The sequence below is a fragment of the Rhinoraja longicauda genome, chromosome 12, assembly GCF_053455715.1.
Source record: "Rhinoraja longicauda isolate Sanriku21f chromosome 12, sRhiLon1.1, whole genome shotgun sequence".
Taxonomy (NCBI): domain Eukaryota; kingdom Metazoa; phylum Chordata; class Chondrichthyes; order Rajiformes; family Arhynchobatidae; genus Rhinoraja; species Rhinoraja longicauda.
Window position 1 is genome coordinate 4843250 of NC_135964.1, and position 27752 is coordinate 4871001.

Genomic DNA, 27752 nt, shown 5'->3' on the forward strand with positions numbered 1-27752 from the left:
AGGCCCATTGTTTCTGCCAGCTCCTGCCCTACCAAACTTATCTCTGAATATCCTGATTCTGTCTTGTCCCCACTTGTTCAATCCATTCCAACCTCAATTCGAGATGCCTCACATGCTCTTCTACACTTTAATAACTCTCTATTCCTTGTCCCCCATTGCCTCTTCTTTACCATGGGCATCCTGCCCCTCTACACTCCCAATCCTCACCGGGAAAGTCTCTGGGCCCTCCAGTTCTTCCTTGACCATAGACCCAATCAGTTCCCCTCTACTAACACTCTTCTCTGCCTGGTGAAACTTGTCCTCACCCTCCCAACTTCTCTTGATTCCTCTCATTTTCTTCAAATTAAAGGTATGGACATGGGGCATTCATTTGGGCCCTTAGTAAGGTAGGTTCTGGGGGGAATTTTATGAGAATGTGGGGAGAATAAAATAATGGCATTAATGTTGGATGAGTGTAAATTGTAGCTGATGGACAGGATGGGTTCAATGGGATGAGGAGCCTGTTTTTCTATGAATGAATTATACATTATTGTCACATTATTGTCACTATGGTACCTGGGTGCAATATTTCCCCCAGCTTTTGCATAGATTCTTTGTTTATTTGTATTGCTTGAAACTGTTGTTAAGACTTTTTTTTGGTTGAATGACCACGCATTGCAAAACATTGTGATCAAGGATTGGAAAATGGTTATTTGAATCAGGTTTGACTAGTATCTTACTGCTTAGTGGCATTCTTACAATTGTGAAATGTATGCTTAGATTTTCTCTATGATCATCAGTATTCAAATTGATGCATCACCATATTCAGTGTCCCTGAGTGATATAAAAAGATTTTTTGCCATTATCTTACTAGTTTTCCAAAAGGTGCCAACTGTTGATAGGCATAAAGGTTATCTCATCCAAATTTCTTTCTTCATCTGTGAGTGTAATTCCTGCGCATTATTCGACCTTGGAAGCAAACTTTGCTCTCTGGGTAATTTAACAAATGAGCAGAAGATGCAATTTATGACTGTTTTTCCCCCATCGCTTCAGTCTAGGGGCTGAACGAATTGTAAAACATCTACGTCTGGTATAGCAGGGATCAAGTGACTCCTGATTAACCAGGCGTAGAATATAGAATATTCTATGTACCTCATTTATGCCCACCGTTTTCTGTGGAGTGAGGTTGTTGTGGATATGAATTGGTAATACATGCTTGGTATGTCCATCTGCCTTTGTCCTATTAATGCTGCTTGATGGATATTTCAATGGTGGTACGGGCATTGTATCAATCTAACATCTCCAATTTCACAGTAGTCTCCTACTTCACCCTGGCTCCAGCTCCCTCTCTCTGACTCTACGCTAGTTCAGGTCTTGGAATGGTGTTACATCTTCAAGCAATTAAATGCTAATGCACACTGCAAGTGGGAAGTCCTAATGTATGACATTCCATCTACAGTGTGATGGTAGACAGAAATTGCTGGAGTAACTGAACAGGTCAGGCAGCCTCTCTGGAGAAAAGGGATAGGCGACATTTCGGGTCGGGACCGTTCTTCAGAGTGAAAGTAGGGGGTGGGAGGGGGGAGATGACCAGGGCAAATCAGGGTGGGCAGCAGGTGACCTCAAGCAGGGTGGTGCTCTGGTGGGCCAGTCATTGGCAAAGGAAGTTGTGATCTCAAGAGGGACACATTATGGCAAACTGTGGAACTGGTTAAACAACCAGTGTGGAGGAAGCGGAAAGGAGAGGAGAGTGTTAGTAGAAGTTGCTTAAAATGAGAGAATTTAACGTAAGATACCCAAATGAAACATAAGGTGTTGTTCTTCCAATATGCATGCGGCCTCATTCTAGCAATGGAGGACACCCAGGACAGAAAGATCAATATGGGAAGGGGAATTGAAATGGTTAGCAACCGGGAGATCCCGTAGGCCTCGACGGACCAGGCGCAGGTGTGCAGCGAAACGGTCACCGAGTCTACATTTGGTCTCGTCGATGGATGTACAAAAGCCCACATTGGGAACACCGGATGTAGTAGATGAGGTTAGAGGAGGTACATGTGCACCTCTGTCTCACCTGAAAGGATTGTCAGGGTTCCTGGATGGAGTCGAGGCCGGAGGTATAAGGACAGGTGTTGCATCTCCTGCGGTTGCAGGAGAAAGTACCTGGAGCGGGGGTGGTTTGAGTGGGAAGGAATGAGTCAAGCAGGCAGTTGTAGAGGGAGCAGTCTCTGAGGAAAGTAGAAAGGGGTGGAGATGGGAAGATGTGATTAGTGGTGGGATCATGCAGGAGATGACGGAAATGTCGATGTTGGAAGCAGAGGTTGGTGGGATGAAAGGTGGGGACCAGGGAACTCTATCCTTGTTGCATCTGGGGGGAGGAGGAACGAGAGCAGGAACTAGAGACACAGTGAAGACACGTGGAGATTGACATAGCCTGGATTAATGCTGAGGAAGAAGAGGTGGATAGTGGTCTTCCATCCATGTAAGTCATTTGCTAGCTAAATTCACAGACCGAAGGCCATCTCTGCATTTTAAAGATTTTAAAAAAATTAACAATTTATTTTATGAACATGATGCCAAGCACAACTCTTGTACGCCTGCACATAATCCATATCCCTCCATTCCCTGCATTTCCATATGCCTATCCAAAAGCCTCTTAAATGCCACACTCATATCTGCATCAACCACCATCCCCAGGCACTCACCATCTCTGTGTAAATTAACGTGCCCCGCACATCCATTTTGAGCTCTGCCTCTCACCTTAAAGCTATGCCTTCTACTATTTGATATTTCAATCTTGGGAAAACGTTCCGGCATTCTACCCTGACCCCTAATCCAAGCATCATTCAAGTGAACTTCCACTGCACCCTCTGAAGCCTCTCCATCCTTCTTGTAATGGTACAACCTCAACTGTACATATTACTCCAAATGGGGCCTAAACAAAGTCCTTTAAAGCTTCATCATGACTTCCTGACTCTAATACTCAATGCCCCGACCTATAAAGGCAAGCATACCATATCCGCCTTTGCCACTCTATCTTGTGTTGCTACTTTCAGTTAATCATGTAGTTGGAGCTCAAGATCCCTCTGTGCATCCGTTCTGCTCAGGGTCTTTCCATTAATTGTATATCTCCCCTCACGTTCGACCTCCCAGATTGCAACATCTCACACTTGCTTGGATTAAACTCCATCTGCCATTTCTCCGCCCATTTCTGTAGTTGATCTACATCCCATTGTGTACTTTGACAGCGTTCCTCACAAGCCGTGAGCCCAACAAACTTGGTGTCATTTGCAATTTATTAAACAACCCATTTATATTTATGTCAGTCATTTAAAAATAATTGTTGTCTATATATAAATATTCATTTATATATATTCAGCCTGAAGCACAACCTGCCTCTACAAAGCCATGCTGACTGTCCCTAATTAACTCATTCTCTTCCAAATCCTATCATGAAGAATCCTCTTCAATAGCTTCCCTATCACTGGGGTGAGGCTCTCCCATCTATAATTCGCTGGATTCTCTCTACTTCACTTCTTAAACAAAGGAATAACATAAGCTACTCTCCAGTCATCTAGGACCTCACCTGGAGCTAGAGAAAACGCAAAGATCTTCATCGACTCTCACAATCTCCTCTTTTGCCTGTCAACAATCTGGGGTTTATCCCATTAGGTCCTGTAGAATTATCCACTTTAATGATCTTCAAGAGCAGCAATTCCTCCTCCATAATCTTAAACTGCACTTGCATATTAATATTCTCCACACCGATCTTGTTCTCCATGCCCCTCTCCTTAGTGAAAACAGATATAAAGTACACGTTTAGTATCTCGCCTCCATTCTCAGACTCCAAAGACAAATTTCCTCCTTTATCCTTGAGCAGCCCTATCTTCGCCATCGTTGTCCTCTTGTTTTAATGTAGGTATAAAAAGCCTTGTGACTTTCTGTAATCCAACTCGCCAAAGCAATGGAATTTGTTGAAGTAAGATTTTTAAATATTTATTGAAAATGCCTTGCTCAATGTTTTAATAAAGGGTGTTCAGGGTTTTCCATTTTTCCAGTAGTAGTATTTATTTGTCCATTTACTAATTTAATTCCCACAATGTGGGATGATTTTTAATGGTACATAATGTAAATGCGATAACCCCACGTTTTAATGGACTTCTTCGTAATGGATTTTGGATACACCAGATGGACCTAGCGATACCACACCCGGCTCTAACCGCCTCCCTGACCGCTTAGAGCCCTGGCTTCTGACGCCACCCATGACTCGCAAGGTGCACCAGCGAGCTCTTCTTCACCCATCGCACAGTTGACATGGCTCGCGATGTAGCCCCTGGGGAGAGCGTTTTCTTCAGGCTGCTGCCACGCTCGGCCACCTTGGCGCTGCCTCCCCTCCCACCTGCTGCTGTTGCTTCATATTGGCCCCAGTGCTTTGTTCCCTTTCCGTTCAATCGCCTCCTCCTACCACTCTTCCTCCCGTCGCTCTGTCCATTCGACATCTTCCATCCTACCCCCTTCCACTGCCGCCGCCGCCTCCCCTGGAGTCTCCGGCATACTCTACTTTCAAAGTGGGGAGCAGACAAAGTAATAATACCGCACTCGGTTATAACAGACAATTGGCAGAAACTATTTCCCCCCCTCCTCCTTTCCCCCTATGGTCCATTATAACACAGGTTTACTGCATTTTCAATACAGTTTGTAAGACTGAAACATTGATTTTTATTCTATTGATGCATAGTTACAGAAAACATTTCCACCATTTAAGTGATTATTTTGATATAACCCTCAATTTTAGTGAATTAGCAGAATATGAATAATAAACAGCCAAGCACTTTTATACATAACTTCCCAAAAGGTAGATACAAAAAACTACAAACTTAAAACTAAACACAATTTTAGAAAATCTCTGTAGATGGTCATCATGTGAAAGAAACTGAATTTGAAAAATGTTTTTTGCATACCCATTTATCAAGCTGGGATAAAATTACAGATAAAGAAGATAAGTTAAAAAGGATGGGGCAGCCACGTGCAGGCATAAACATCCCTTTAAAGAGTTTATACATAAATTAGGGTGGAATGAATTTGAATCTGGATCGCCAGCGGTGGTTTTCAATTGTGCGAGATGCAATGGTTTGATGGAGCTGACCTTATAAACCTAGGAAGGTCTGAAGAAGGGTCTCGAACCGAAACGTCACCCATTCCTTCTCCAAAAAAAAAGAAAATCCAAAATAGCTTTATTTGTCATTCCTTACGGAACGAGATTACTTAGCCAGCAGTACAAAAACACAAGACACAACCCCAACACAAACATCCATCACAGTGACTCCAAACACCCCCTCACTGTGATGGAGGCCAAAAACTTCCCCTCTCTCTTCCCCCATGCCCCTCCCACGTACAGACAACTCGACCCCTACTGAGGCGACCGACCCGCACAGCCCCCGCAAGGAGATGGAAAGTCCACGCGGCCGAGCCGCACCGGGCGCTGGAAAGTCCCGCGGCCGAGCCGCACCAGGCACTGTTCAGTCCCGTGGCCGAGCTGCACCGGGCGATGGAAGGCCCCGCGGCCGAGCTGCACCGGGCGATGGAAGGCCCCGCGGCCGAGCCGCACTGGGCGCTGTTCAGACCCGTGGCCGAGCTGCACCGGGCACTGTTCAGTCCCGCGGCTGTGCCGCACCGGGCGATGGAAGGCCCCGCGGCCGAGCCGCACCGGGCGATAGAAGGCCCCGCGGCCGAGCCGCACCGGGCGCTGTTCAGTCCCGCGGCCGAGCCGCGCCTGGCGATGGAAGGCCCCGCGGCCGCACCGGGCGCTGTTCAGTCCCGTGGCCGAGCCGCAACGGGCACTGTTCAGTCCCGTGGCCGAGCCGCACCGGGCGATGGAAGGCCCCGTGGCCGAGCCGCACCGGGCGCTGTTCAGTCCCGTGGTCGAGCCGCACCGGGCGATGGAAGGCCCCGCAGCCGAGCCGCACCGGGCGCTGTTCAGTCCCGTGGTCGAGCCACACCGGGCGATGGAAGGCCCCGCGGAAGAGACCTAAAAAAAGAAAGATTTCCCCCCCCCCCCCACATACCCCCCCCACATACACAACCAAAACAAAACACCCCACCACCAACACACAAACAAAAAGGACAAAGGACAAACAGACTGCCAGCGAGCCGCAGCCGTTAAGCGCCGCCACGCCACACGCCACTCTCCTGAGATGCTGCCTGACCTGCTGAGTTACTCCAGCATTTTGTGAATAAATTCTAAACCTAGGAGGTATAGTGGGTCTCAGATGGAATATTGCTAAAATTCTTCAATAGTGAGAGATCCTTAAAAATGATTAAATTGGCTTTGAATTGGTCAAAAATATTTAATTGTTTTAATTAGTATGTTTTAATTAAAGTATGAAAATTACATCAGCAACATTTTTCTTTTTCTTCCCAACCTCTTGGCTGAGAACCTCTATTGGATGAATAGGAAATAGAAAAATCCCATGATCGGTCTGATAAGTGTGATATTAAAATTGTGATTTTCGTAACATTTTGCTGGGGATCTTAGCGTCTGCCAGTGTCTAGAGAAAAAATAACTTTCAATAACTTTAGTACGTAAGATTGCATTAGATTTGATATGAGAGATTTTTATAGAAGTTAGTCAAAAGTTAGCTTTTGAGGTTAGCTTTAAATAAATCGGTCCTGCAATTTGTTCATGGAAACACATAAGTCTGGGAAAGGAAACAGCTGAGATTAACTATGTCAGAGTCATTCAGTGGTGCAGCATGGAGACATCCTTTTGGTCCAATAAGACCAAGCTGACCATCAAGCACCTACTTACACGAGTCCTACGCTAATCCCATTTTATTCACTATTGATTCTTTCGTTCATTTACACAATAGAGATTCTTCAGTCTGAAGAAGGGTCTCAACCCGAAAAGTCACCCATTCCTTCCCTCCTGAGATGCTGCCTGACCTGCTGAGTTACTCCAGCATTTTGTGAATAAATACCTTCGATTTGTACCAGCATCTGCAGTTATTTTCTTACACAATAGAGATAATTTACAGTGGCCATTTAACCTACCAACCTGTAGAGAAGATGATTAGGGAGAAATTTAGAACCATTGTTAATATAATTTCTTGAATAAGGCTAATACTAACAAGTAGGACAGACATTGGTATCAATGTAATGAAAATATCTCATGAAGCTTCACCAAAATGTAGACAGTCAAGGATTAACACAACCAACAACGGATATTGGAATGGTTAACGTATAGTTCGGTGAAATTAAAGAATAAAGGTAAAATGGAGAAAGAAAATTCACGTGCTGGAGTACGTCAGTGGATCAGACAGCATCTCTGGAGAACATGATATTTCGGGTCTTCAGACTAATTGTGGTGGGGGGCAGAAAGCTGGAAGAGAGGAGGTGCAGGACAAAGCCTGGCAAGTAATAGGTGGATGCAGATGATAGGCAGATGGTTGGTCAACAGGTATGAGACAAAAGGATTGAATAGTTGATAATTGTGAAGCCAGAGGAAGGGATATAGGTTGAGGGGAGAAATTGGGGGGGGGGGGGAAGGGGAGGGGGAATGTTGTAGGTTGACATATAACATTGTTTGTGTATGGCCTCACTCTGGGAATGGAAGAGACCCAGGACAGAAAGGTCAGAATGGAACTGAGAGTTGAAATGGTTAGCAACTTGGCAGACCGAACACAAGTGTTCAATGAAACATCACCGATTCAACATTTGGTCGTGTCGATGCAACGGGGACCACATCGGGAACACGGAAGCAGTAGATGAATATAAACCTCTATCTCACGTGGAACGAATGCAGGGTGGATGTCAGGAGGTACAGGGAGAGGTGTTGCATTTCTTGCAGTTGCTGGAGAAATAACGTGGGAAAGGTTTGGATGGGAAGGGATGAGTGAGCCGTGGAGTTGTAGAGGGAATGGTCTCTGCGGGAGGCGGAAAGGGGATTGAAAGATGTGACTGGTGTTTGGATCATGTTGGAGGTGATCCCAACATGATGTGTTGGAGAATGATGTGTTGGATGCAGCCACTATTGAAGTGCCAAATGAGGATCATGGTATCACTATCCATGTTCCACCTGGGGGAGGGAGAGCATGAGCAGAACTACTGGACATGGACGAGAAGCGGGTGAGGGATCCATATATGGTAGCAGTGAGGAACCACAATTACTAAAAAATAACAAGATAGAGATTTTGTGATGTACAACAGCAGCAAATCCAATGATAATGTTTTGACAACAGTGGGGTTGTGAGAATTATCAAGCTAAATAGATAATCAATACAAAGGAAGAAAGATGAACTTGGAGCATGTCTTCTCTACCACATTTACAAATCATTAAATGTTCTCAATTCATCTTGACTGTAAATGCTGATTATTCATAATTTTCTTTGAGTCTGATGAAGTTATAGTAACTTGTATGTTCTTGTCATAAATACTTACTGATCTGATTTGAACACTACATCTTTGAACTATCTCTCAGCTTTCTTTTTAAAACATCCAAAACCACAAATTAATAATTCTATCGAGGAAACATTTTTTTGATGCAGAACCTCTTCAAAAGTCGATCATGTTATTATTTTATTTGGTATTGAAGGAAGTTTTATTCAGATCGCGATGTAATTAATAGAGCTTTGAGTGTCCAATCTATATAGCAAATAAAAACATGCAATTGAAGAGGGTGATGTGACAAGATTATCTTGTGAGAAAAGTTTGTTATCATTCTGAAAAAAACAGGGAAGAAAAAACACGAAGATGGCTATTTCTGTACTGCAAATGTATAAAAAGCATACCCCATTTGCTATCCATCAATGATTGGCTATTACTAACTACAAAAAATAGTGTTTGATCAGGTGCCAAGTTAAACGTTCTAAATCTTGTAGATCTAACCAGGTTGTTCCAGTAATGTGCTCAAGCCAAACAACAAAAAGAAGCAAAGAAAGAATTAAATCTATAAGAAAATAACTGCAGATGCTGGTACAAATCGATTTATTCACAAAATGCTGGAGTAACTCAGCAGGTCAGGCAGCATCTCGGGAGAGAAGGAATGGGTGACGTTTCGGGTCGAGACCCTTCTTCAGAATTAAATCTAGTTCTGATTTTCTGTTGCCCATTTTGCAAAACAATTTCTATTTCTGGCATGAATTTTGCAATCAGCGAAAAAATTTGCCAATATAAGGATGTTTGGCCTTCTAGCTCAATGAGTCCAAGTTGACCATCAAGTACCCACTTGTACTAGTCCACACTACTCCCCATCCTGCCAATCATTCTGGAATCTTAAGAATTATTTAGCCCAAAGGGCACGGTATTAATAGTGTAAATTTATGATATTCTAAGTTCTGGCAGTAAAGAAGTGCTTGAAAAAATAAGCAATAAACAAAACCACTTTTAAAATAGAGAAATTGCATATTTAACTGCTAAAATTTGAAATATTTTAAATCAATGTAGCTATTTGAATATATTCATTTCTGAATGTTCTTAATTATATTTCTGCCCTTTACTTACATTATCAATTTATTCATGAATTGTGTGTGACAGAATTTTTTAAATGGTTGACACGTTTTATTGCATTCTACGTTTCATTAAGGAGTGACTACAGGGTAGACTGAGCACGAAGTTGCATCTTTTTAAATCACATTCTTGAAAATGGTGAAGTATAAATGGGTAATGTAATGAGATCTAAATCTTCGATAATATTTAAATACTATTTTGCTAGCAATTATTTAGCTTTTAATAAACCATAAATAATTCAAGTAGATCTTCTGTAATTGGCAATATTTCATTTACACAATAACTTTTAATGATGAATTTTGTTGAACTCTATTATTGGTATTTTTAAAAGTCAGTTGATTACCAATTTTTAAAGCAGTCTCTTAACCATTTTAATTATTCATAATGTACTCTATGTTGCGAGAAACAGCCGATACAAGATCTCTTGTTTACAGATAGAATTGATCTCCTTTGGAGCATGCACAAGAAAAAGAAATGGTGGTTGTTGTGAACAGAATGTCTCACAGCACATTACATTTTCTGTTGACCTTTTGATTATATTCGCTCAAGAGGCAGCTTCACATCTGGAAATTTTTGGATCTTTCTGTGGCAATATTTTAAACAGCTGAAACTAATATTTTCAGCATTTTAACAGAAATACAGACTGTACTCCTGATAGAGATACTAAACGGATGTTTGTCCTTGCTTTCTCTGCTCGTAGATGGCACAGGACATGATCGTTGCAGAAAAGTACTGGGTGCAGTCATGTGCTGTGGGGAAAGGGAAAAAACAACAGAATATAAATTATATTGAATTGATAGAAGTGGCTTTGTTTTTATATTACAGTGGCGAATTGGACAGCAGGCCCTGCCAGAACAATACTGGCCCTGTATTCCAAATCCAAATTCCTTTTTAAGTCAGAATGACTGCGAGAGGTTGCTATGGTTCTGATGGTAAAAGGCAAATTATTGTCATACTGTGTGCCCGCCTGTGCACTGCTTAACTGTTTTGCAAGCACAACCTTATAATTTACCTTATTGTTTGAAAATGAGTAGCCGTTCTATTTTGAATATTTTTGTTTATATAATTAGTTTCATAATTTTACCAAATAAAGCGCATTTGTAGTAAAAAATGTATTGATGCGATAGTGGATTTCAAAATCTTCTTATCGTAAACTGAAGACTGTCAGTTTGGTCAAGAGGACATTCTGGTTTTCCAATTAACTAGATTGGTGGGCGGTTCATGAGAACTCCTTGTTGAATCCTCCCTGTTGTGAAGTGGTTTCTCTGTTCCTATCCATCTCAGATGGCATAGGTTAAAGGATGAATAAATATTTATCTTCTATCACCTCCAGTGCCATAGTGAGGCCCACCGGAAATTGGAGGAACAGCACCTCATATTTTGCTTGGGCAGCTTGCAGCCCAGCGGTATGAACATTGACTTCTCCAACTTTAGATAGTTCCTCTGTCCCTCTCTTCCCCTCCCCCTTCCCAGTTCTCCCTCTGTCTTCCAGTCTCCACCTATATCCTTTCTTTGTCCCGCCCCCTTGACATCAGTCTGAAGAAGGGTCTCGACCCGAAACGCCACCCATTCCTTCTCTCCTGAGATGCTGCCTGACCTACTGAGTTACTCCAGCATTTTGTGATATCTTCTATATGTGGTATTGCCCCACATCTGCGCTCAAGATGAGGTGTTCCATACCAGGTCTCCTCGATATCACGCAGCTCCACTCTTGCTCCCCCTCCCCCCCACTCCCCCCATTCGTAACAAGGACAGAGGCCCCCTTGTCCTCACCTTCCACCCCCTCAGCCGTCGCACACAGCATGTAATCCTCCGACACTTTCGCCACCTCCAACGGGATCCCACTACTAGCCACATCTTCCCATCTCCACCCTTTTCCGCTTTCCGCAGAGACCGTTCCCTCCGCAACTCCCTGGTCAACTCGTCCCTTCCCACCCAAACCACCTCCTCCCCAGATACTTTCCCCTGTGACCGCAGGAGATTCAACACATGTCCCTATACCTCCCCCCTTGACTCCGTCCAAGGATCCTTTCAGGTGAGGCAGAGGTTCACTTGCACCTCTTCCAACCTCATCTACTGTATCTGCTGTTCCAGGTGTGGTCTCCTGTATATCGGCGAGACCAAGCGCAGGTTCACAATCGTTTGGCTGAACGCCTCCGCTCAGACTGACTAAACCTACCTAATCTGGTTGCTCAACTCCCCCTCCCATTCCCACACTGACCTTTCTGTCCTGGGCCTCCTCTTTGTCAGAGTGAGGCCCAATGAAAATTGGAGGAACAGCACCTCGTATTTCGCTTGGGTACACCCCAGCAGTATGAACATTGACTTCTCTAATTTCAAGTAGCCCTTGCTTACCCTCTCTCTCCATCCCCTCCCCCTTCCCAGTTCTCCGACCAGTCTTACTGTTTCTGACTACATTTTATCTCTCTTCCGCCCACTCCCCTGACATCAGTCTGAAGAAGGGTCTCGACCTGAAACGTCACCCATTCCTTCTCTCCAGCGATGCTGCCTGACCCGCTGAGTTGCTCCAGCATTTTGTGTTTATCTTCGATTTAAACCAGCATCTGCAGTTCTTTCCTACACACATTGCCCTACATTGGTCTGGCTGTGGATTTACTGTGTTATAATAGGTAATGTACATTGTTACATTTTTTCTAGAATAATTATAGCTTTGGTTTTCTTAAATTCTGCTAATTTCTTATTATATTTCCATTAATTTCCTTGCAGAGAGGATACGTGATTAAATGAGTCGGAAATGTTTTATCTATCTCACTTGTAGCATATATTTTTATTGGTCTGCAAACTAGTTTTGCTAAAGCATTTTCAATTCTGTCAAAAAATGAATTCAATATAATCTTAGCATTTAAGTGTCTTTAATACAAATTGTGGAGAGTGCTTCCTAGTCTGGCTCGGGTTGCTCCATCTTGATCCGAGAAATAAACATCCTTACTTAAACTGGATATTTTTATTTTCCATTGCTAGCTATCAATTTTTTATCACCTTTGTCCCTCAGTAAACACCTCTTATAAAATAACATTAATGTTTTGAATCTGAAGAACACCTTTTTTTGCCCTCTAGTCTTTTCATTTTTGACATTTTTTTTTCAATACTCTATCCCTATTCTTCAACAACATTTTAGTATTGTAGTCTGAAGAATAACCAAAGGAGGCACTTATTCAAGATTTTGTTACCTGATGTTAGAAAGGCAGTGGACTTTTGCGAGAGAGTTTAGGTCGGGGGCGTTTATTTTCCCTTGTAGCTGACTGTTTGCACCCTGAACATCGAATGACACGGTTTACTGATTGACCAGCATCTTCCCGTGGCTTTATTTGTACCCAACGAGCAAACTGCTGCAGTCCTAACAAAGGAATACATAAATCAGTCAAGATTTGATTGCATACTGTGACTTCTAAAAACATATTATCAATATAACAATATGAACATAGCTCGTCCCAATCACTTGGCAAAATGGTAGCAATAACTAAAGATTATTTCAGAAATTTGGATATATTGCCATTAACTTCCAAAGCCTAACTACATACATTACATCTTGAAAGAAGATAAAATACGGTTAAAATGATGTAGGTATTCCTTTAACTTTATATCGTTATCACTTGCTGCCAGTACAAGCTAGCCAGGGGAAGCAATGCATTGAAAACTGGTGTTACTTTGTGACGCAGTGAAATTATTTCAGCACAGAGTTTAAAATGCTGTTTATCTTTGTTTGAATTACAATATAGTTGCATTTAATGTAGTAAAAGTTAAGTAGCACTTACCTTTGCATATTGATGACATTGTTATCAAAATGGTTAGAAGAACAATGATATACTTCACATTCATTATTTTGATGAGTGTATGGGATATATTCAATTACTAATACGGAACATAAATATACTCAATTATATTTAAATACATTTGTCTGACTTCCTTCGGTTGTGTACTGGGAGAGAATCTCAACTTGAATATTGATTGAAGTGGTCTGTAAGCAATTGCACTATAATGTGAATGGCAGTACAGTCAATCATGCAGACTGCGTAGATCACAGCCTATTGAATTAGTGTAATGAACATTAAAACATGCCTCTTGGTTCTTCTTTGGAACTGCAACCCATTAAAACTGCTGTGCCTTTGTTTTGTCAGGTTTTGCTGCAGACAAAATGCATCTTAATACTGACAGATTGTTGAAGTAAAATGTCTTTGAATTATTCAATAAAGCAACAGGTGGTGAACTTTAAAGAGATATTCTCCGCTGTTGCTCTTGTTGAAATGTATTGTTTAAATGTTACAGACAAAACAAATGGGACACTAAAAGAAAGTAGTCACTTAATCATACTGTAAATCACTGTAAATACCTGTTCTGTATTTGCCATAGTTGGCCATAATTAATGTAGCACTAATTGAAAATGATATTTCCATTCATTTATGCGGTAGGAGATTGATATGTCTGAAATACTTGCAGTAAATTTTCCCTCTGCATGCAACATTTTCATTATTCTTAGAATTTTAATGATAATCTGTAGTTTTATTCAGATTTGAAATTTATTTCTGAGGTTTTCAGGTATAGAAATGATAAAATTAGTCAAAGTCTTTTTATGATATATGCTGGAGGGTATAAATGACAATGAATAAGAAATGAATCTCTGAGCCATCCACAATTATGACTCCTTCCTCAACACTACACATACTTTTGACTCGCCCCAAACCCATATAATCTCCTGAGGGGAGGGAAGGGGGGGGGGGGGGAAATAATTTGAGGGAAATCTCTTACCACTCCTCTCCTCCCTCTCCCCTGCTTAAATTTGTGAAAGGTTGCCAATCAAGCAAGTTGCTTTGCTTTGGATGGTTTCAATCTTGATGCCAACCTGCTCATTCATAGTCCTCGTGGAATGGTCACAGATTGTGGTGGATTACATTTGTTGCCTTTGGTAGCCCATGGCACCGAGGTATTCCAGTTCATTTAGTATAATGGTGATGCCACTCAACTCGGTGCAAAATGTTTGTGGTGCGAAGATGGGACTTTGTTTCCATAATAACTGGATGTTGGTCAGTTTTACCACAACTACCATGGGTTGGTGAATTTGGATGCATCCTGGATAGGGATTGTAATATAGTTGTATAATAGTTTCTTTTGGTATATTTGTTTGTATTGTATTCTGGTGGTGGGTTCTGTTTTGTTTTATTGTATTGTAAATATTGTTTTTAAATAAGTGAATACATTTTTTGATAATAAAAAAATGGGTTGGTGAATTTGCACCATTAGACTGGTAAGTGTGAGCTTCCCACGTCTTCATTGTCTCCCATTTGTAAGCCTCATTTTGCAGCTCTCTACGATTCTGCCACTTAGGTTTGAAATGGTTCCACTGAACCAGTATTGACCAAGTGCAGTATTCTGTCAAATGCAATATTTATCATTTGAAGGTTGATGATGGGTAGTAATTAGTAGATTTTCTGATTATATTTTAGCTGATGGTATGGGAATTCCTGATTTGTAGTCAATCCAAGAGCTAAGAGGGGGGTGTTCTAGAAATCTTATTTTTCAGTGTTAATGCTGTTCAAAATGATGTATTGGATTTTCAAATTCACAGCAGGTTTATTGTAATTTTTAAATTCCATTTGGTTGTATAAACAACGAAACCCTGGTTTGCTTTCAAATTTATAGTAACTTCAGAAACATTTGACTCAATAAGTTTGCTAATTAAATTTATGCACCGATTAAATTATACCTTGCCTATCCTAGGCATGTGTACAGGTAATTCATCTCTGTTATATACATTAATATGGATTGTCACCTGGAAAACATAACAAGGTTATATTTTCAGTGAAAAGGAGAAAAAGGGTATATTCATTCCTTTTCAATCATTGTGATAACCAGTCAGATTTTCAGAATGTTAAACCTGTGAGCTTTTGTTTTATATATATATATATATATATATATATATATATATATATATATATATATACTAGACCAAGTGGACCCGTTGGGCCCATTCCTCGTAGAGGGGGGACAGGGAAGGGGAGAGGGTGTCACTGACCTGGGCCAGCGCTGCAGCCAGTGCGAGCTGTGGACCCAAAACCTCTCCTGTATTGGTCTAGCAACCCCCCCCTAATCCCCCCCTCCTACCCCCACTGACCCACTCCATCCCCTCCTACCCCACCCCACTTCCCCCTCCCCTCCCCCACCCCTACTCCCCCCCACTCCCCCTGCCCCACCCCTTGCATGTCTGTGTATAGAATAAAATGATTGCCCATTATTTCGTTATACCAAATAGACAGTAAAAATATGAAATTGTAGGATCTCCAGAAAATGAAAGCTCACAGGTTTATATTTATTTTTATTTATATATTATTTATACATTTATATATCATATATTTATAATCATATAAATATTAATATTTATATATATTAATATTTATGTCTTTTTGAGATGGAAAAACATGCTTTGTTGAATTCATTCTTCGATATTCATTTACTATGCCATTTTAGTAGACAATCATTTTAGTAGAAAAGTTCCCAACTCTCAAAACAAGTATGAATGACTGCATGATATTGAAACATATTAATTTAGGATTTTTCTTTCTGCTTTAGATACTGCTTTGGATAAACTAAAGAATACCTGGTTGCTAGGATTAACTTCACTAATTAATCAGCAAGAAGGACATTTACAAAAATATGGTTTCTTTCATAGCTCTGCAACATGGCTGAAAAATCAGGTACAAACGTCAGCACTGGATGTAAAAAGGTATTTTTAAAAACAGTATTGCTTTTTCACTTTTATCTTTCTCATTGGAGACTCTAAGATTTATTAAATGGCTTAACGTTTTAAGTTAACTGTTGTGCCAAGCTGTAAGTGCTTGATCCTAGATGCATGTGTAAGATATTACATTCAGAAATGAATGTGAAACAAAGCAAATTGTATGCTTTATTTGTGACAATACTAGTTACTGTTCATGAAATCCATATTTGGGGAATTATGTACAGAAGTCTAACTGTAGCCTGATGATAAGAATGTTGTCCACATTTATGCAGCTATCTTATGTAAAATGTAAAATAAATTATGAGGGATTTCAACCAGCCAATATTAATAAAATAGAAGTGAAGGATAAAAGGGATAAGGAGATGCTGTTCCATACAGAATTCCTTTCAAATCCATCATGTAAAAAATTGAAAAAGCTCCTCTGCTATTTGTTCTTGAAATGTGCAATTAGTCAGAGAAAATTTGTAAAAGTCAGGGAACATCAAGGCGAGAGTGACTATAATATAGTATATAATATAGTATATGCGTGTATAATATATATAATAGTATACATAGATAAATAGAAAATAGGAGCACGAGTAGGCCATTCGGCCCTTCGAGTCAGCACCGCCATTCAATGTGACCATGGCTGATCATCCTCAATCAGTACCCCGAACCTGCCTTTTCCCCATATCCCTTGATTCTGCTAGCCCTAAGAGCTCTATCTAACTCTCTTTTGAATGCATCCAGTGAATCGGCCTCCACTGCCTTCTGAGGCAGAGAATTCCACAAATTCACAACTCTCTGGGTGTAAGAATTTTGAAGCAGTTCTCCTCCTCTCTCCGACGAGAGTTCAGCAACATCCTCTCCCACTGCTCCCTCTCTGTGATTCCTCCTGCCCTCCGACTATACGACCACGTCGTAACCCGAGCCCGCTCTGTACCGCCCACTCCCCTGACATCAGTCTGAAGAAGGGTCTCGACCCGAAACGTCACCTATTCCTTCTCTGCAGCAATGCTGCCTATCCCGCTGAGGCCAGCATTTTGTGTCTGGCTCCGATTGTCACATTATGAATAGCGCAATTGAATGCAGATGATGGTTAATACGCAAAAGAACACAAAGTGCTCAAGTAACTCAGCAGTTCAGGTAGATCCCTGGAGAACATGGATAGGTGATGTCTGGGTGGTTCTTCCGACTGATTCGGTCTGATGAGTTGCTCCCGCCCTCTTGTCGTTTCACCTTATGTTGCTGGTCTGCAGCAGGGAGCTTCTTCATCGGCTGCTGCATGGCCCCGCTGTTGTTGCGGATCAAATTGTAGTCGCTGGGGACAGCGCAATCTTCAGGCCACTACCAACAAACAGGCCATACTCGGGCACTGAAGAGCTCCCTCCCCTCTCGCCAGCTGCCGCTTCCCGGGTGGAGTTTGTTGGCGATTCTGGGGGTGAAGGTGGTGAAGATGGCAGTGGAGGTGTGGAGGGAGGGGAGTGGGTGGGGAAAGAGACCAAGTGCACTGAGCACCAGGAGAAGGAGGAGGTGGTGGCGGTCGAGCGGCGAGCGGACAAAGCAGATGGGAGGGAGTCCCATGAGGCCTGAAGAAAGCACTGTCCCCATGAGCTACAGCGTGAGCCACATAAACAGCTGCGTCAACAGACCGCGCGCGCAGTGGGTGAAGAAGGACTTACTGGTGTATCTTGTGATTCGGGGTTGGCGTCGGAAAGTGGAGCTCCAAGCAGCTGGGGAGGCGTTGCGAGCCGGGGTGGCATTTGGCAGGTTCGTCTGCTATATCTGAAATCCATTATAAAAGGGTCCTTTAAAACTAGAGTTTACTGTATTTCAAACTAAATACCATTTACGTTCCACTGCAACTTTAACTCATCAACTGTGTCCTTCTATCCTCCTAAGGATGAAATTTAAAATACTCATCAATAGTTCCCTCTACAATCCTATTTTTGAGCTATGAGTTAGTTCCTTTGGCATCTCATGGTACTCTAACTCTTGCATCCTACGTTCCATTGCATCTGCTCCACTCCTTGTTGTCATTTTGTGTTTTAATCCCTAATGCCTCTACTACAGTTTACACATTTAACAAACATTTTTTAAACATATCCCTTCACCTAATTATTCTTCACCAATCCCAAAATTACTGAGGCACTGTAAAATTGTTTTCTTTGTGAAGACCAGTATAAATACAAATTTAAATCAATCATCTGCCAAATAGCTTAGTGAGATGAGTATGTTTACCTAAAGGTTATAAATACTTTTCTTCCAGAATGTTTATGAATAATCTAAATGCTTTGGGACCCTTTTACATATTTAAAATTATTTTCCCAGTTGTCGGCAGATAGGAGCAGAAAAAGGCCTCAGACCTGCCAATAGACAATAGACAATAGACAATAGGTGCAGGAGTAGGCCATTCAGCCCTTCGAGCCAGCACCGCCATTCAATGCGATCATGGCTGATCACTCTCAATCAGTACCCCGTTCCTGCCTTCTCCCCATACCCCCTCACTCCGCTATCCTTAAGAGCTCTATCAAGCTCTCTCTTGAAAGCATCCAACGAACTGGCCTCCACTGCCTTCTGAGGCAGAGAATTCCACACCTTCACCACTCTCTGACTGAAAAAGTTCTTCCTCATCTCCGTTCTAAATGGCCTACCCCTTATTCTTAAACTGTGGCCCCTTGTTCTGGACTCCCCCAACATTGGGAACATGTTATCTGCCTCTAATGTGTCCAATCCCCTAATTATCTTATATGTTTCAATAAGATCCCCCCTCATCCTTCTAAATTCCAGTGTATACAAGCCCAATCGCTCCAGCCTTTCAACATACGACAATCCCGACATTCCGGGAATTAACCTAGTGAACCTACGTTGCACGCCCTCCATAGCAAGAATATCCTTCCTCAAATTTGTAGACCAAAACTGTACACAGTACTCCAGGTGCGGTCTCACCAGGGCCCGGTACAACTGTAGAAGGACCTCTTTGCTCCTATACTCAACTCCTCTTGTTACGAAGGCCAACATTCCATTGGCTTTCTTCACTGCCTGCTGTACCTGCATGCTTCCTTTCATTGACTGATGCACTAGGACACCCAGATCTCGTTGAACTCCCCCTCCTCCTAACTTGACACCATTCAGATAATAATCTGCCTTTCTATTCTTACTTCCAAAGTGAATAACCTCACACTTATCTACATTAAACTGCATCTGCCATGTATCCGCCCACTCACACAACCTGTCCAAGTCACCCTGCAGCCTTATTGCATCTTCCTCGCAATTCACACTACCCCCCAACTTAGTATCATCTGCAAATTTGCTAATGGTACTTTTAATCCCTTCGTCTAAGTCATTAATGTATATCGTAAATAGCTGGGGTCCCAGCACCGAACCTTGCGGTACCCCACTGGTCACTGCCTGCCATTCCGAAAGGGACCCATTTATCCCCACTCTTTGCTTTCTGTCTGTCAACCAATTTTCTATCCATGTCAGTACCCTACCCCCAATACCATGTGCCCTAATTTTGCCCACTAATCTCCTATGTGGGACCTTGTCGAAGGCTTTCTGAAAGTCGAGGTACACCACATCCACTGACTCTCCCTTGTCAATTTTCCTAGTTACATCCTCAAAAAATTCCAGTAGGTTTGTCAAGCATGATTTCCCCTTCGTAAATCCATGCTGACTCGGAATGATCCCGTTACTGCTATCCAAATGCTCAGCAATTTCGTCTTTTATAATTGACTCCAGCATCTTCCCCACCACTGATGTCAGACTAACTGGTCTATAATTACCCGTTTTCTCTCTCCCTCCTTTCTTAAAAAGTGGGATAACATTTGCTATCCTCCAATCCACAGGAACTGATCCTGAATCTATAGAACATTGAAAAATGATCTCCAATGCTTCCACTATTTCTAGAGCCACCTCCTTAAGTACTCTGGGATGCAGACCATCAGGCCCTGGGGATTTATCAGCCTTCAGTCCCATCAGTCTACCCAAAACCATTTCCTGCCTAATGTGGATTTCCTTCAGTTCCTCCATCACCCTAGGTTCTCCGGCCCCTAGAACATTTGGGAGATTGTGTGTATCTTCCTCAGTGAAGACAGATCCAAAGTAACGGTTTAACTCGTCTGCCATTTCTTTGTTCCCCATAATAAATTCCCCTGCTTCTGTCTTCAAGGGACCCACATTTGCCTTGACTGTTTTTTTCCTCTTCACGTACCTAAAAAAACTTTTGCTATCCTCCTTTATATTATTGGCTAGTTTACCCTCGTACCTCATCTTTTCTCCCCGTATTGCCTTTTTAGTTAACTTTTGTTGCTCTTTAAAAGAGTCCCAATCCTCTGTCTTCCCACTCTTCTTTGCTATGTTATACTTCCTCTCCTTAATTTTTATGCTGTCCCTGACTTCCCTTGTCAGCCACAGGTGTCTCTTACTCCCCTTAGAGTCTTTCCACCTCTTTGGAATAAATTGATCCTGCAACCTCTGCATTATTCCCAGGAATACCTGCCATTGCTGTTCTACCGTCTTCCCTGCTAGGGCCTCCTTCCAGTCAATTTTGGCCAGCTCCCGCCTCATGCCCCTGTAATCCCCTTTGCTATACTGTAATACCGACACTTCCGATTTTCCCTTCTGCCTTTCCATTTGCAGAGTAAAACTTATCATGTTGTGATCACTGCCTCCTAATGGCTCTTTTACCTCTAGTCCCCTTATCAGATCAGGATCATTACACAACACTAAATCCAGAATTGCCTTCTCCCTGGTAGGCTCCAGTACAAGCTGTTCTAAGAATCCATCTCGAAGGCACTCTATAAACTCTCTTTCCTGGGGTCCATTTCCAACCTGATTTTCCCAGTCTACCTGCATGTTGAAATCTCCCATAACCACCGTAGCATTACATTTTTGACACGCCAATTTTATCTCCTGATTCAACTTGCACCCTATGTCGAGGCTACTGTTTGGGGGCCTATAGATAACTCCCATTAGGGTCTTTTTACCCTTACAATTTCTCATTTCTATCCATACTGATTCAACATCTCCTGATTCTATGTCACCCCTTGCAAGGGAATGAATATCATTCCTTACCATCAGAGCAACCCCACCCCCTCTGCCCACCTGTCTGTCTTTTCTATACGTTGTGTACCCCTGAATATTCAGTTCCCAGCCCTGGTCCTCTTGTAGCCATGTCTCAGTGATCCCTACAACATCATACTTGCCCATGACTAACTGAGCCTCAAGCTCATCCACTTTATTTTTTATACTACGCGCATTTAAGTACATGCCATTTAATATGATCATGGCTGATCTGCCATTGGTTTCAATTTCCCTCTGTGCCAAATCCCAAAGCTTGTGTACCCTGATCTTTCAAAAATGTATCTTTACTTTAAATACTTGTATTAAGCTAGCTTCCACACTCTCTAGTCAGAATTCCAGAAGCGTACCAAACTTTGAGTAGAAATTTCTATCTACCTCCACTTCTAGAGTCAGGAGTGTTTACTTGTCACATGTACCAGCAAAGGAACAATAACCTTTTTTACTCACTGCAGCTTAACAGGTCTGTTAATGCAATAACACACAAATAAATGTATTGTAAAATAAAATAATAACCATAATACTAGGTAACCATCATAGTACAAAAACGGATCATAAAATATCATAGTTGCTGAGCTTAGTGTTAGATGGTTGCTGGGAAAAGGTTGTTTCTTGAACCTGGTGGACAAATACATTAATCTGTTTCCTATTTTCAAATACATAAGAAAATCTTCATGAGTCATTCAATCAAACTAATATGACCTGCCAGATGAATTTCTGAAATTTAGATGATATGATTAATTCAATCTGAATGGAAATTGGAAAATTCCACGGTTTAAAAGATTACTGAACTGTATTTTCTCCCATAATTAATTTTAAGATTTAGTTTAAATTTATTGATAATTGCTTGTGGAGATTTGATTATTTGTGGCGATGAGATAACATCCTCATTTTTTTCTCTTGAAAGTCTGCAGGTGCTTCTTTCCTGTGTTCATACTTTGCTTGAAAAACTCCTGGAGGGAACTCGACCTCAGTCACTCAGTCATCTCAAAATACTAGTTCAATGTATGACTCCAGACAATTCTGAGTGGGAAAACCTGAGGCAGAAACTTACTTTGCAGGTAAAATCTAATCATCCAAAATATAAACCTGCAATGGCTTTTTTAATATAAGCTTTTTTGAATCCTTCCTTTAATGTTGTGTAGATTTTTATTAATTGAAAATGTAGCTTTCATCAAGAATGAAAATTATCATGTCTCTTTGCAGTAACTGCATTAAGTTCTAATGTATAATTAAAATTTAGGTACATTTCTTAATAATGTATGAAAGTTTAATGATATAAAAACCCTGTAATATGTGTTTTATTCACAGTGGCTGAGTAAAGTGTTGCTGAAGGAACAAATAAGTCTGAACAGGGATGTGGTGTCCACTGGCTCTAATATTTACTCACCTGACAAAATACCAAATCATTTGTGTACCACAACTTTATTATGCCACGTGCTATTACAGATACAAGAAGACAATGTTTCGTTTGAACAGAGGGAAATTCACCCTGTCACATCCATATCACAAAGTTAGTTGGTGCATGAATATAAATAAATGTCATTGTGTTTTTTGATAATTCATTAGAAACTTCAGTATGCATTAACTAAACTGAAATTAAACATGTGGAGAATGTCACTGTCAATTACAAGAAATGCCTTGGTATTAGAAATAGGACAACCTAAAGAGTTTATGAAATTATATTTACACTTGCTAAACACAATACTACAGTGCTCACAGTATGGCCCCGGTCGATTACAATCAACCACTTCTTTATACAAAGTAAAACAGTTCAAAAGAAAGGAAATTAAAATACAAATTTAACAGTGATTAGTCCCAAAGGAATGGCTTTTCTTCCAGTATTTAATCTAAACATTTAAAATGTAATCTAATCGATTAGCATTCTTCAATGTCTGTTCTGAATAAATCTCAGATTTTCTTACAGTCAAATCACTTTGATTTATGGATAGAATCAAAATTATTTAATAAAATTTGAGAACAGTCCTGATCCAGAAGTTCCACTATCCTGAAATCTCACAATTTGACTTTATATTTACTTTCCTTCATGTCTGTCTCCCTAAACTAGACAGAATTATAAATTTCAACTTGTGCAGCATTGTCACGAAAAACCTTATTGTTGTAAATTGAATCCTAAACCATTAATATGCCCCATTGGAAGTAATATAACATTTCTGCTCATTTTCACTTGTCTTTAGGAAATCCATTCTTACTGTCCTTGATTAATCACATATATCTGGATATTCATTAACATTGGACCAATTTGTGTGTTAAATTCTCATGTGATATGATCAGCCAATCAAATAAATCATTCACAAAGTTCCTGCTTAAATCGATCCTGACAGATAATAACTCAAATTATTTTTGGGGAGTTCCTGGTCATCCTGGTTTTAGAAAATTAAAGTCAAATGAATTAAAACAAAATACTGTAAATTAAATGAAATTATCAATCCTTCTGTCCCAATGTAACCTCTTAAGACTAAATCCCACACTCCCCCCCCTGGCCTTGTGCACTTTATGATTTCTCACAGCTAGAGATGGATCTACCTCCTCATATCAAATTTCTATTAACAAATCTCCTTGTAGGTTTGTCATAACTGATTAAACGTGATAAAATAATCACATTATTATTAGTCATGCATAAACCTTGCCTTTAAGTGTCAATAGACTGTGCCATACAGCATCATCTCTAATGATTTATAGAATTACAGTGCATAGACACTTGCATCTCGTAACTCCAACTATTGTGATTTATTGTAATCCTCCTATTACAGTTTAAATCTCCTAGCTTTTATGAAGTCTACTACTTAAATCACAACGAGAAACTCATATATTTCTTTACATTATTGAAAGCTCGATTAACTTTTTCTTTTTAACTATTACATATCACCAGATGTATCAAATAGCTGATACTATCATTTAATTTTATTTCTCACACTGAAGGTTTATATTAATGAAGTAATTGCTTTGCAAGATATTTATTTGTGATGAATAACAATTTAAAAAACGACCTCATAGGATTTAAAATCTACGTACTATGTTAGAAGAAGTAAGTCACTCGACTCTAGTTCTAGGTAATGGTACAAAGCAGGAAAAATACTAATTCCCTTTAATAAGAGCAGTTTAGTGTGTTTTTAAATGAATCATATGCTTTATTTTGCATACAGCTTAGGCAGTACACAAGTGTCACCACGTGTCAGCAAGAAAGTTAAACAAGAAAGTTAACAAAAGTATAGGTTCTTTGTTATTTTAGGTTATTTTAGGATCTGCTTCAACGTACTGATTTTAAAATGAATTACCTTGTGCATTGTTTTACGGTCAAATCTTTTAAAATTTGTCTATATTAGTTTCTTCATTTCAACATGTAGGGTACAGTGATATGAAGTTAGCAGGTTCCACAGCAACCTTCTCAGAGATGCCCCTTTAAAAACTGGATTAAATTACCTTCTCTGTCGTTGCTCTTATATTATCATACTTGTTTTATCTTTCCTTAATTCTGCTTTCACGGGGGCCCATGCTGTCTTTCTGAGTAAGAGAATCTTGTGAACAGCATCACATCCATTTTAATCCTATGAGTACTCAATGAGTTCTATAACAGATTTCTGCAGTTGAGCCTTGAAAAATAGACAAGTTCCAGGTTTGCTATTACAGAATTTTAATGACCCTTATGTACCATGTCTCAAATGGCAAGCCTGTACTATATTTCTCAAAGGTCATTGCTGCAGATTTAAAGGATTTATTCTGCTCTCTGGGATTTAGTTGGCCACCAGCCAAAAACATTCACTAAACAAATATGCCCAACATCTGGCACCACACAAGTGGCCTTATTTTTACAGGCTGCTTTAAATTTTAGGGTATTGGCACTTCACGACACCTCTTCATCTGGTGTGTTTACCGTCAGTCCCACTTGTCATCATCCCTGATGTTAGCAGTTGATGGAATGGGGAGCATGTGAGCATTAATTTCCAATCACCAGTTCAGAACTTGTGATAGCAGAGATATAAATTGATATGTTCTGCTCAAGGGCTGCATGTGGTGGTCATTGAAATGTTCCTGCAGAGTGTAAACTTTGATCAGCAAGACAGTGATTTCACTTTAAAAATATATTTCCTCACTTTACGGCCAGATTTTCTCAACATTTTTAGTGTTCATGTACAATAGTAAGCATGTAATAAAACATGTAAAGGTCATAAGAAACCTGTTAGTCTCCTAAATAATTAAGTAAATAGCTAATAGTGATTAAATTACTGGCTGCAGAAATTCTTATCACGTTTAAACATTATATGGATGTGTGCTTGAAGAGCCAATATCTACATGGTCACAGATCTTGGCTGGAAGGTGGGGTTAGGTTGGATAGCTCTTTTTCAAATGTCACAGGTCAAAAGATCTCCTTTGTCGTATAATTTCTATGATCTCTATTATTCTGACATTTAAAATTACTTGGTGTAATTGTTATTTTTTGGGAGTTCATAGATGTAATGTTGATAGATATGATGTTTTTATGTATGTTTCGTGCTAGTGATTCCAGATTAGGTTGTTTGGCTTGTCCTTTAGATTGATGCAGCTGATCTGACTTAATTTATTACTTCAATATTGTGATAGTATTGTAACAATTATGTAAATTAATAGGAACGGTGGTGGTCTGTCTTATTTTACATAAAAATGTATTAAAATGTTCTAATTTTGTTTATGATTTTGGTAGTTGCTGCAGAGATGTTCTACGCTTTGCAGTGGTGTGAAGAAATGAAAGACTTTTGTCCTACGATTTCTATATATCATGAACTACTACTGCAATTTGACATTACTCAGCAGCTGAAGAAAGCCTGCAGCACAACATGGGAAATTCTCTTTAGCAGGTACTAAAATTGATTTTCTGATTAAACTTACTTTGTCATTGCAATAAAATCTAATGAACCATCAAGATTACAAGCACATAACTTTAAGGGGAACGTTTATTTCCCTTTAAAGGAGTCAAGATGATATGGATGTAGACAAACATGCCAGACTACATTAATAATCAGTGTATCCACCATGGAACCATTCTTCATGGAAAACTGGTGTTAAATCAGACTATACTGCCCCTATATTTTTACTTCAATCTTTCGTGTCACATCTCATCACCAACAACCGCAGCGAGAAAGCTGTCTAACCTGAGACGGCTACACTTCAGATCCAAGTTACCTATACTTCAATAGTTATTCAGCAGTATGCTGACGACATTGATATTTGCTGAAAACCAAGCCATTGCTGCCACATTTATTGATGAAGAGGAGTGGATGGGCATAACACTAGGCATGCACAAAACAAAGGTTGTATGCTACAAGCACAAATACCTGTTGCTCTATGCCACTCTGCCTTCCAATGTTTAAGGGTTGTGGTGAGATACTGGCAAATCTAGACAAGATCCTGCATCTCAGAAGCCATGAAATTCCTGCATCTCAGAAGACATGAAATTCATCGCCCACTTCAGTGTGCCTGTACAGCCTTTGGATGATTGAGGATAAGATAGTTGAAGACTGAGACCTCAAACCTGGCACAAAACTACCTGAAAAATTATTGTTAACGCTGTCCCCCCCTGCAAAATCCATGAAATTAATTGGAACGACAAGCAAACCGATGTCCATGTCCATTTCCAGGCCAGAATCCATAGTTTTGAGGCCCTAGTTTTACTCTGTTGGCTAAGTTTCCTAGGCTACACCATTCATATGTCCTACACCAGACAACCTCTGACAGGCAGACAAGGGAAAAGATTCAAGGAGTTCAAAGTGTTGGAGTGACTCAGCGTGTCAGATAGCATCTCTGGAGAATGTGGATAGTCGATGTTTTGGGTCGGGACACTTCCTTGAAGAAATGCAACATCCTCACTGACTCTTGGGAATGGCTGGCCCATGATCAGTCAAAGTAAAGCAGTGTCACTTGGTTTCAGTTTTAATAATCTTAACGCCTCGAATTTGAAATAACAATAAAGCCCTTCCAAGAACAGCATTAGGAATGGACCACTTCATAAACTAACACCCATCTCCCCCTTTGGCTATCACCGGCTCCTTCTGTGGAAGAGTCCGTAGTTCTCATATGTGCCACATTAGCACCTCAGAACTCTCAAATATTAAGAAGCTCAACACCAGCCAGGAGAAAGCAGCCCACTAAATTAGTATACCCATCCACCATCTTGCACTTAAGTTCCCCGCACCATTGCTGCACAATTCCTGCAGTATGTGTCATCTTCAAAATGCATTCCAATTGCTTACTGGGCTTCTCTGATAGCACCTTCCAAACTTGTGACATCTGTCACTGCAACCAATGTGGCTTTCCACCAACTCTCGAGAGCAGTTAGGGTTGGGTAATAAAGGTTGATCGTGCCCACTACATCATGAGCCTAACACATTAATTCAGTTTTAGAAAAAATCAAGCAAACACTTTTGCTTTGGATGCTGCTGATGACCCCTTATAAAAGTGA

The 27752-nt window shown here is 40.7% G+C and overlaps 1 protein-coding gene and 1 long non-coding RNA gene across 2 annotated transcripts in view; one reads left to right on the forward strand and one right to left on the reverse strand.

Annotated features, from left to right (window-relative positions):
* The window catches only part of ltn1 (listerin E3 ubiquitin protein ligase 1), an 87884-nt gene that overhangs the window by 29349 nt on the left and 30783 nt on the right, over positions 1-27752 (forward strand). Inside the window, exons 14-17 of the mRNA XM_078408919.1 lie at positions 16066-16219; positions 22203-22356; positions 22607-22808; positions 25998-26151. Coding sequence (XP_078265045.1) covers positions 16066-16219; positions 22203-22356; positions 22607-22808; positions 25998-26151 — 664 coding nt within the window. The remainder of the gene's footprint in view (positions 1-16065; positions 16220-22202; positions 22357-22606; positions 22809-25997; positions 26152-27752) is intronic.
* LOC144598676 (uncharacterized) lies at positions 6079-13581 on the reverse strand. The gene is made up of 3 exons (XR_013547888.1): positions 13257-13581; positions 12672-12838; positions 6079-10229 (listed from the first exon to the last, which is right to left on the reverse strand). It is a non-coding gene; the product is annotated as an uncharacterized LOC144598676 (long non-coding RNA).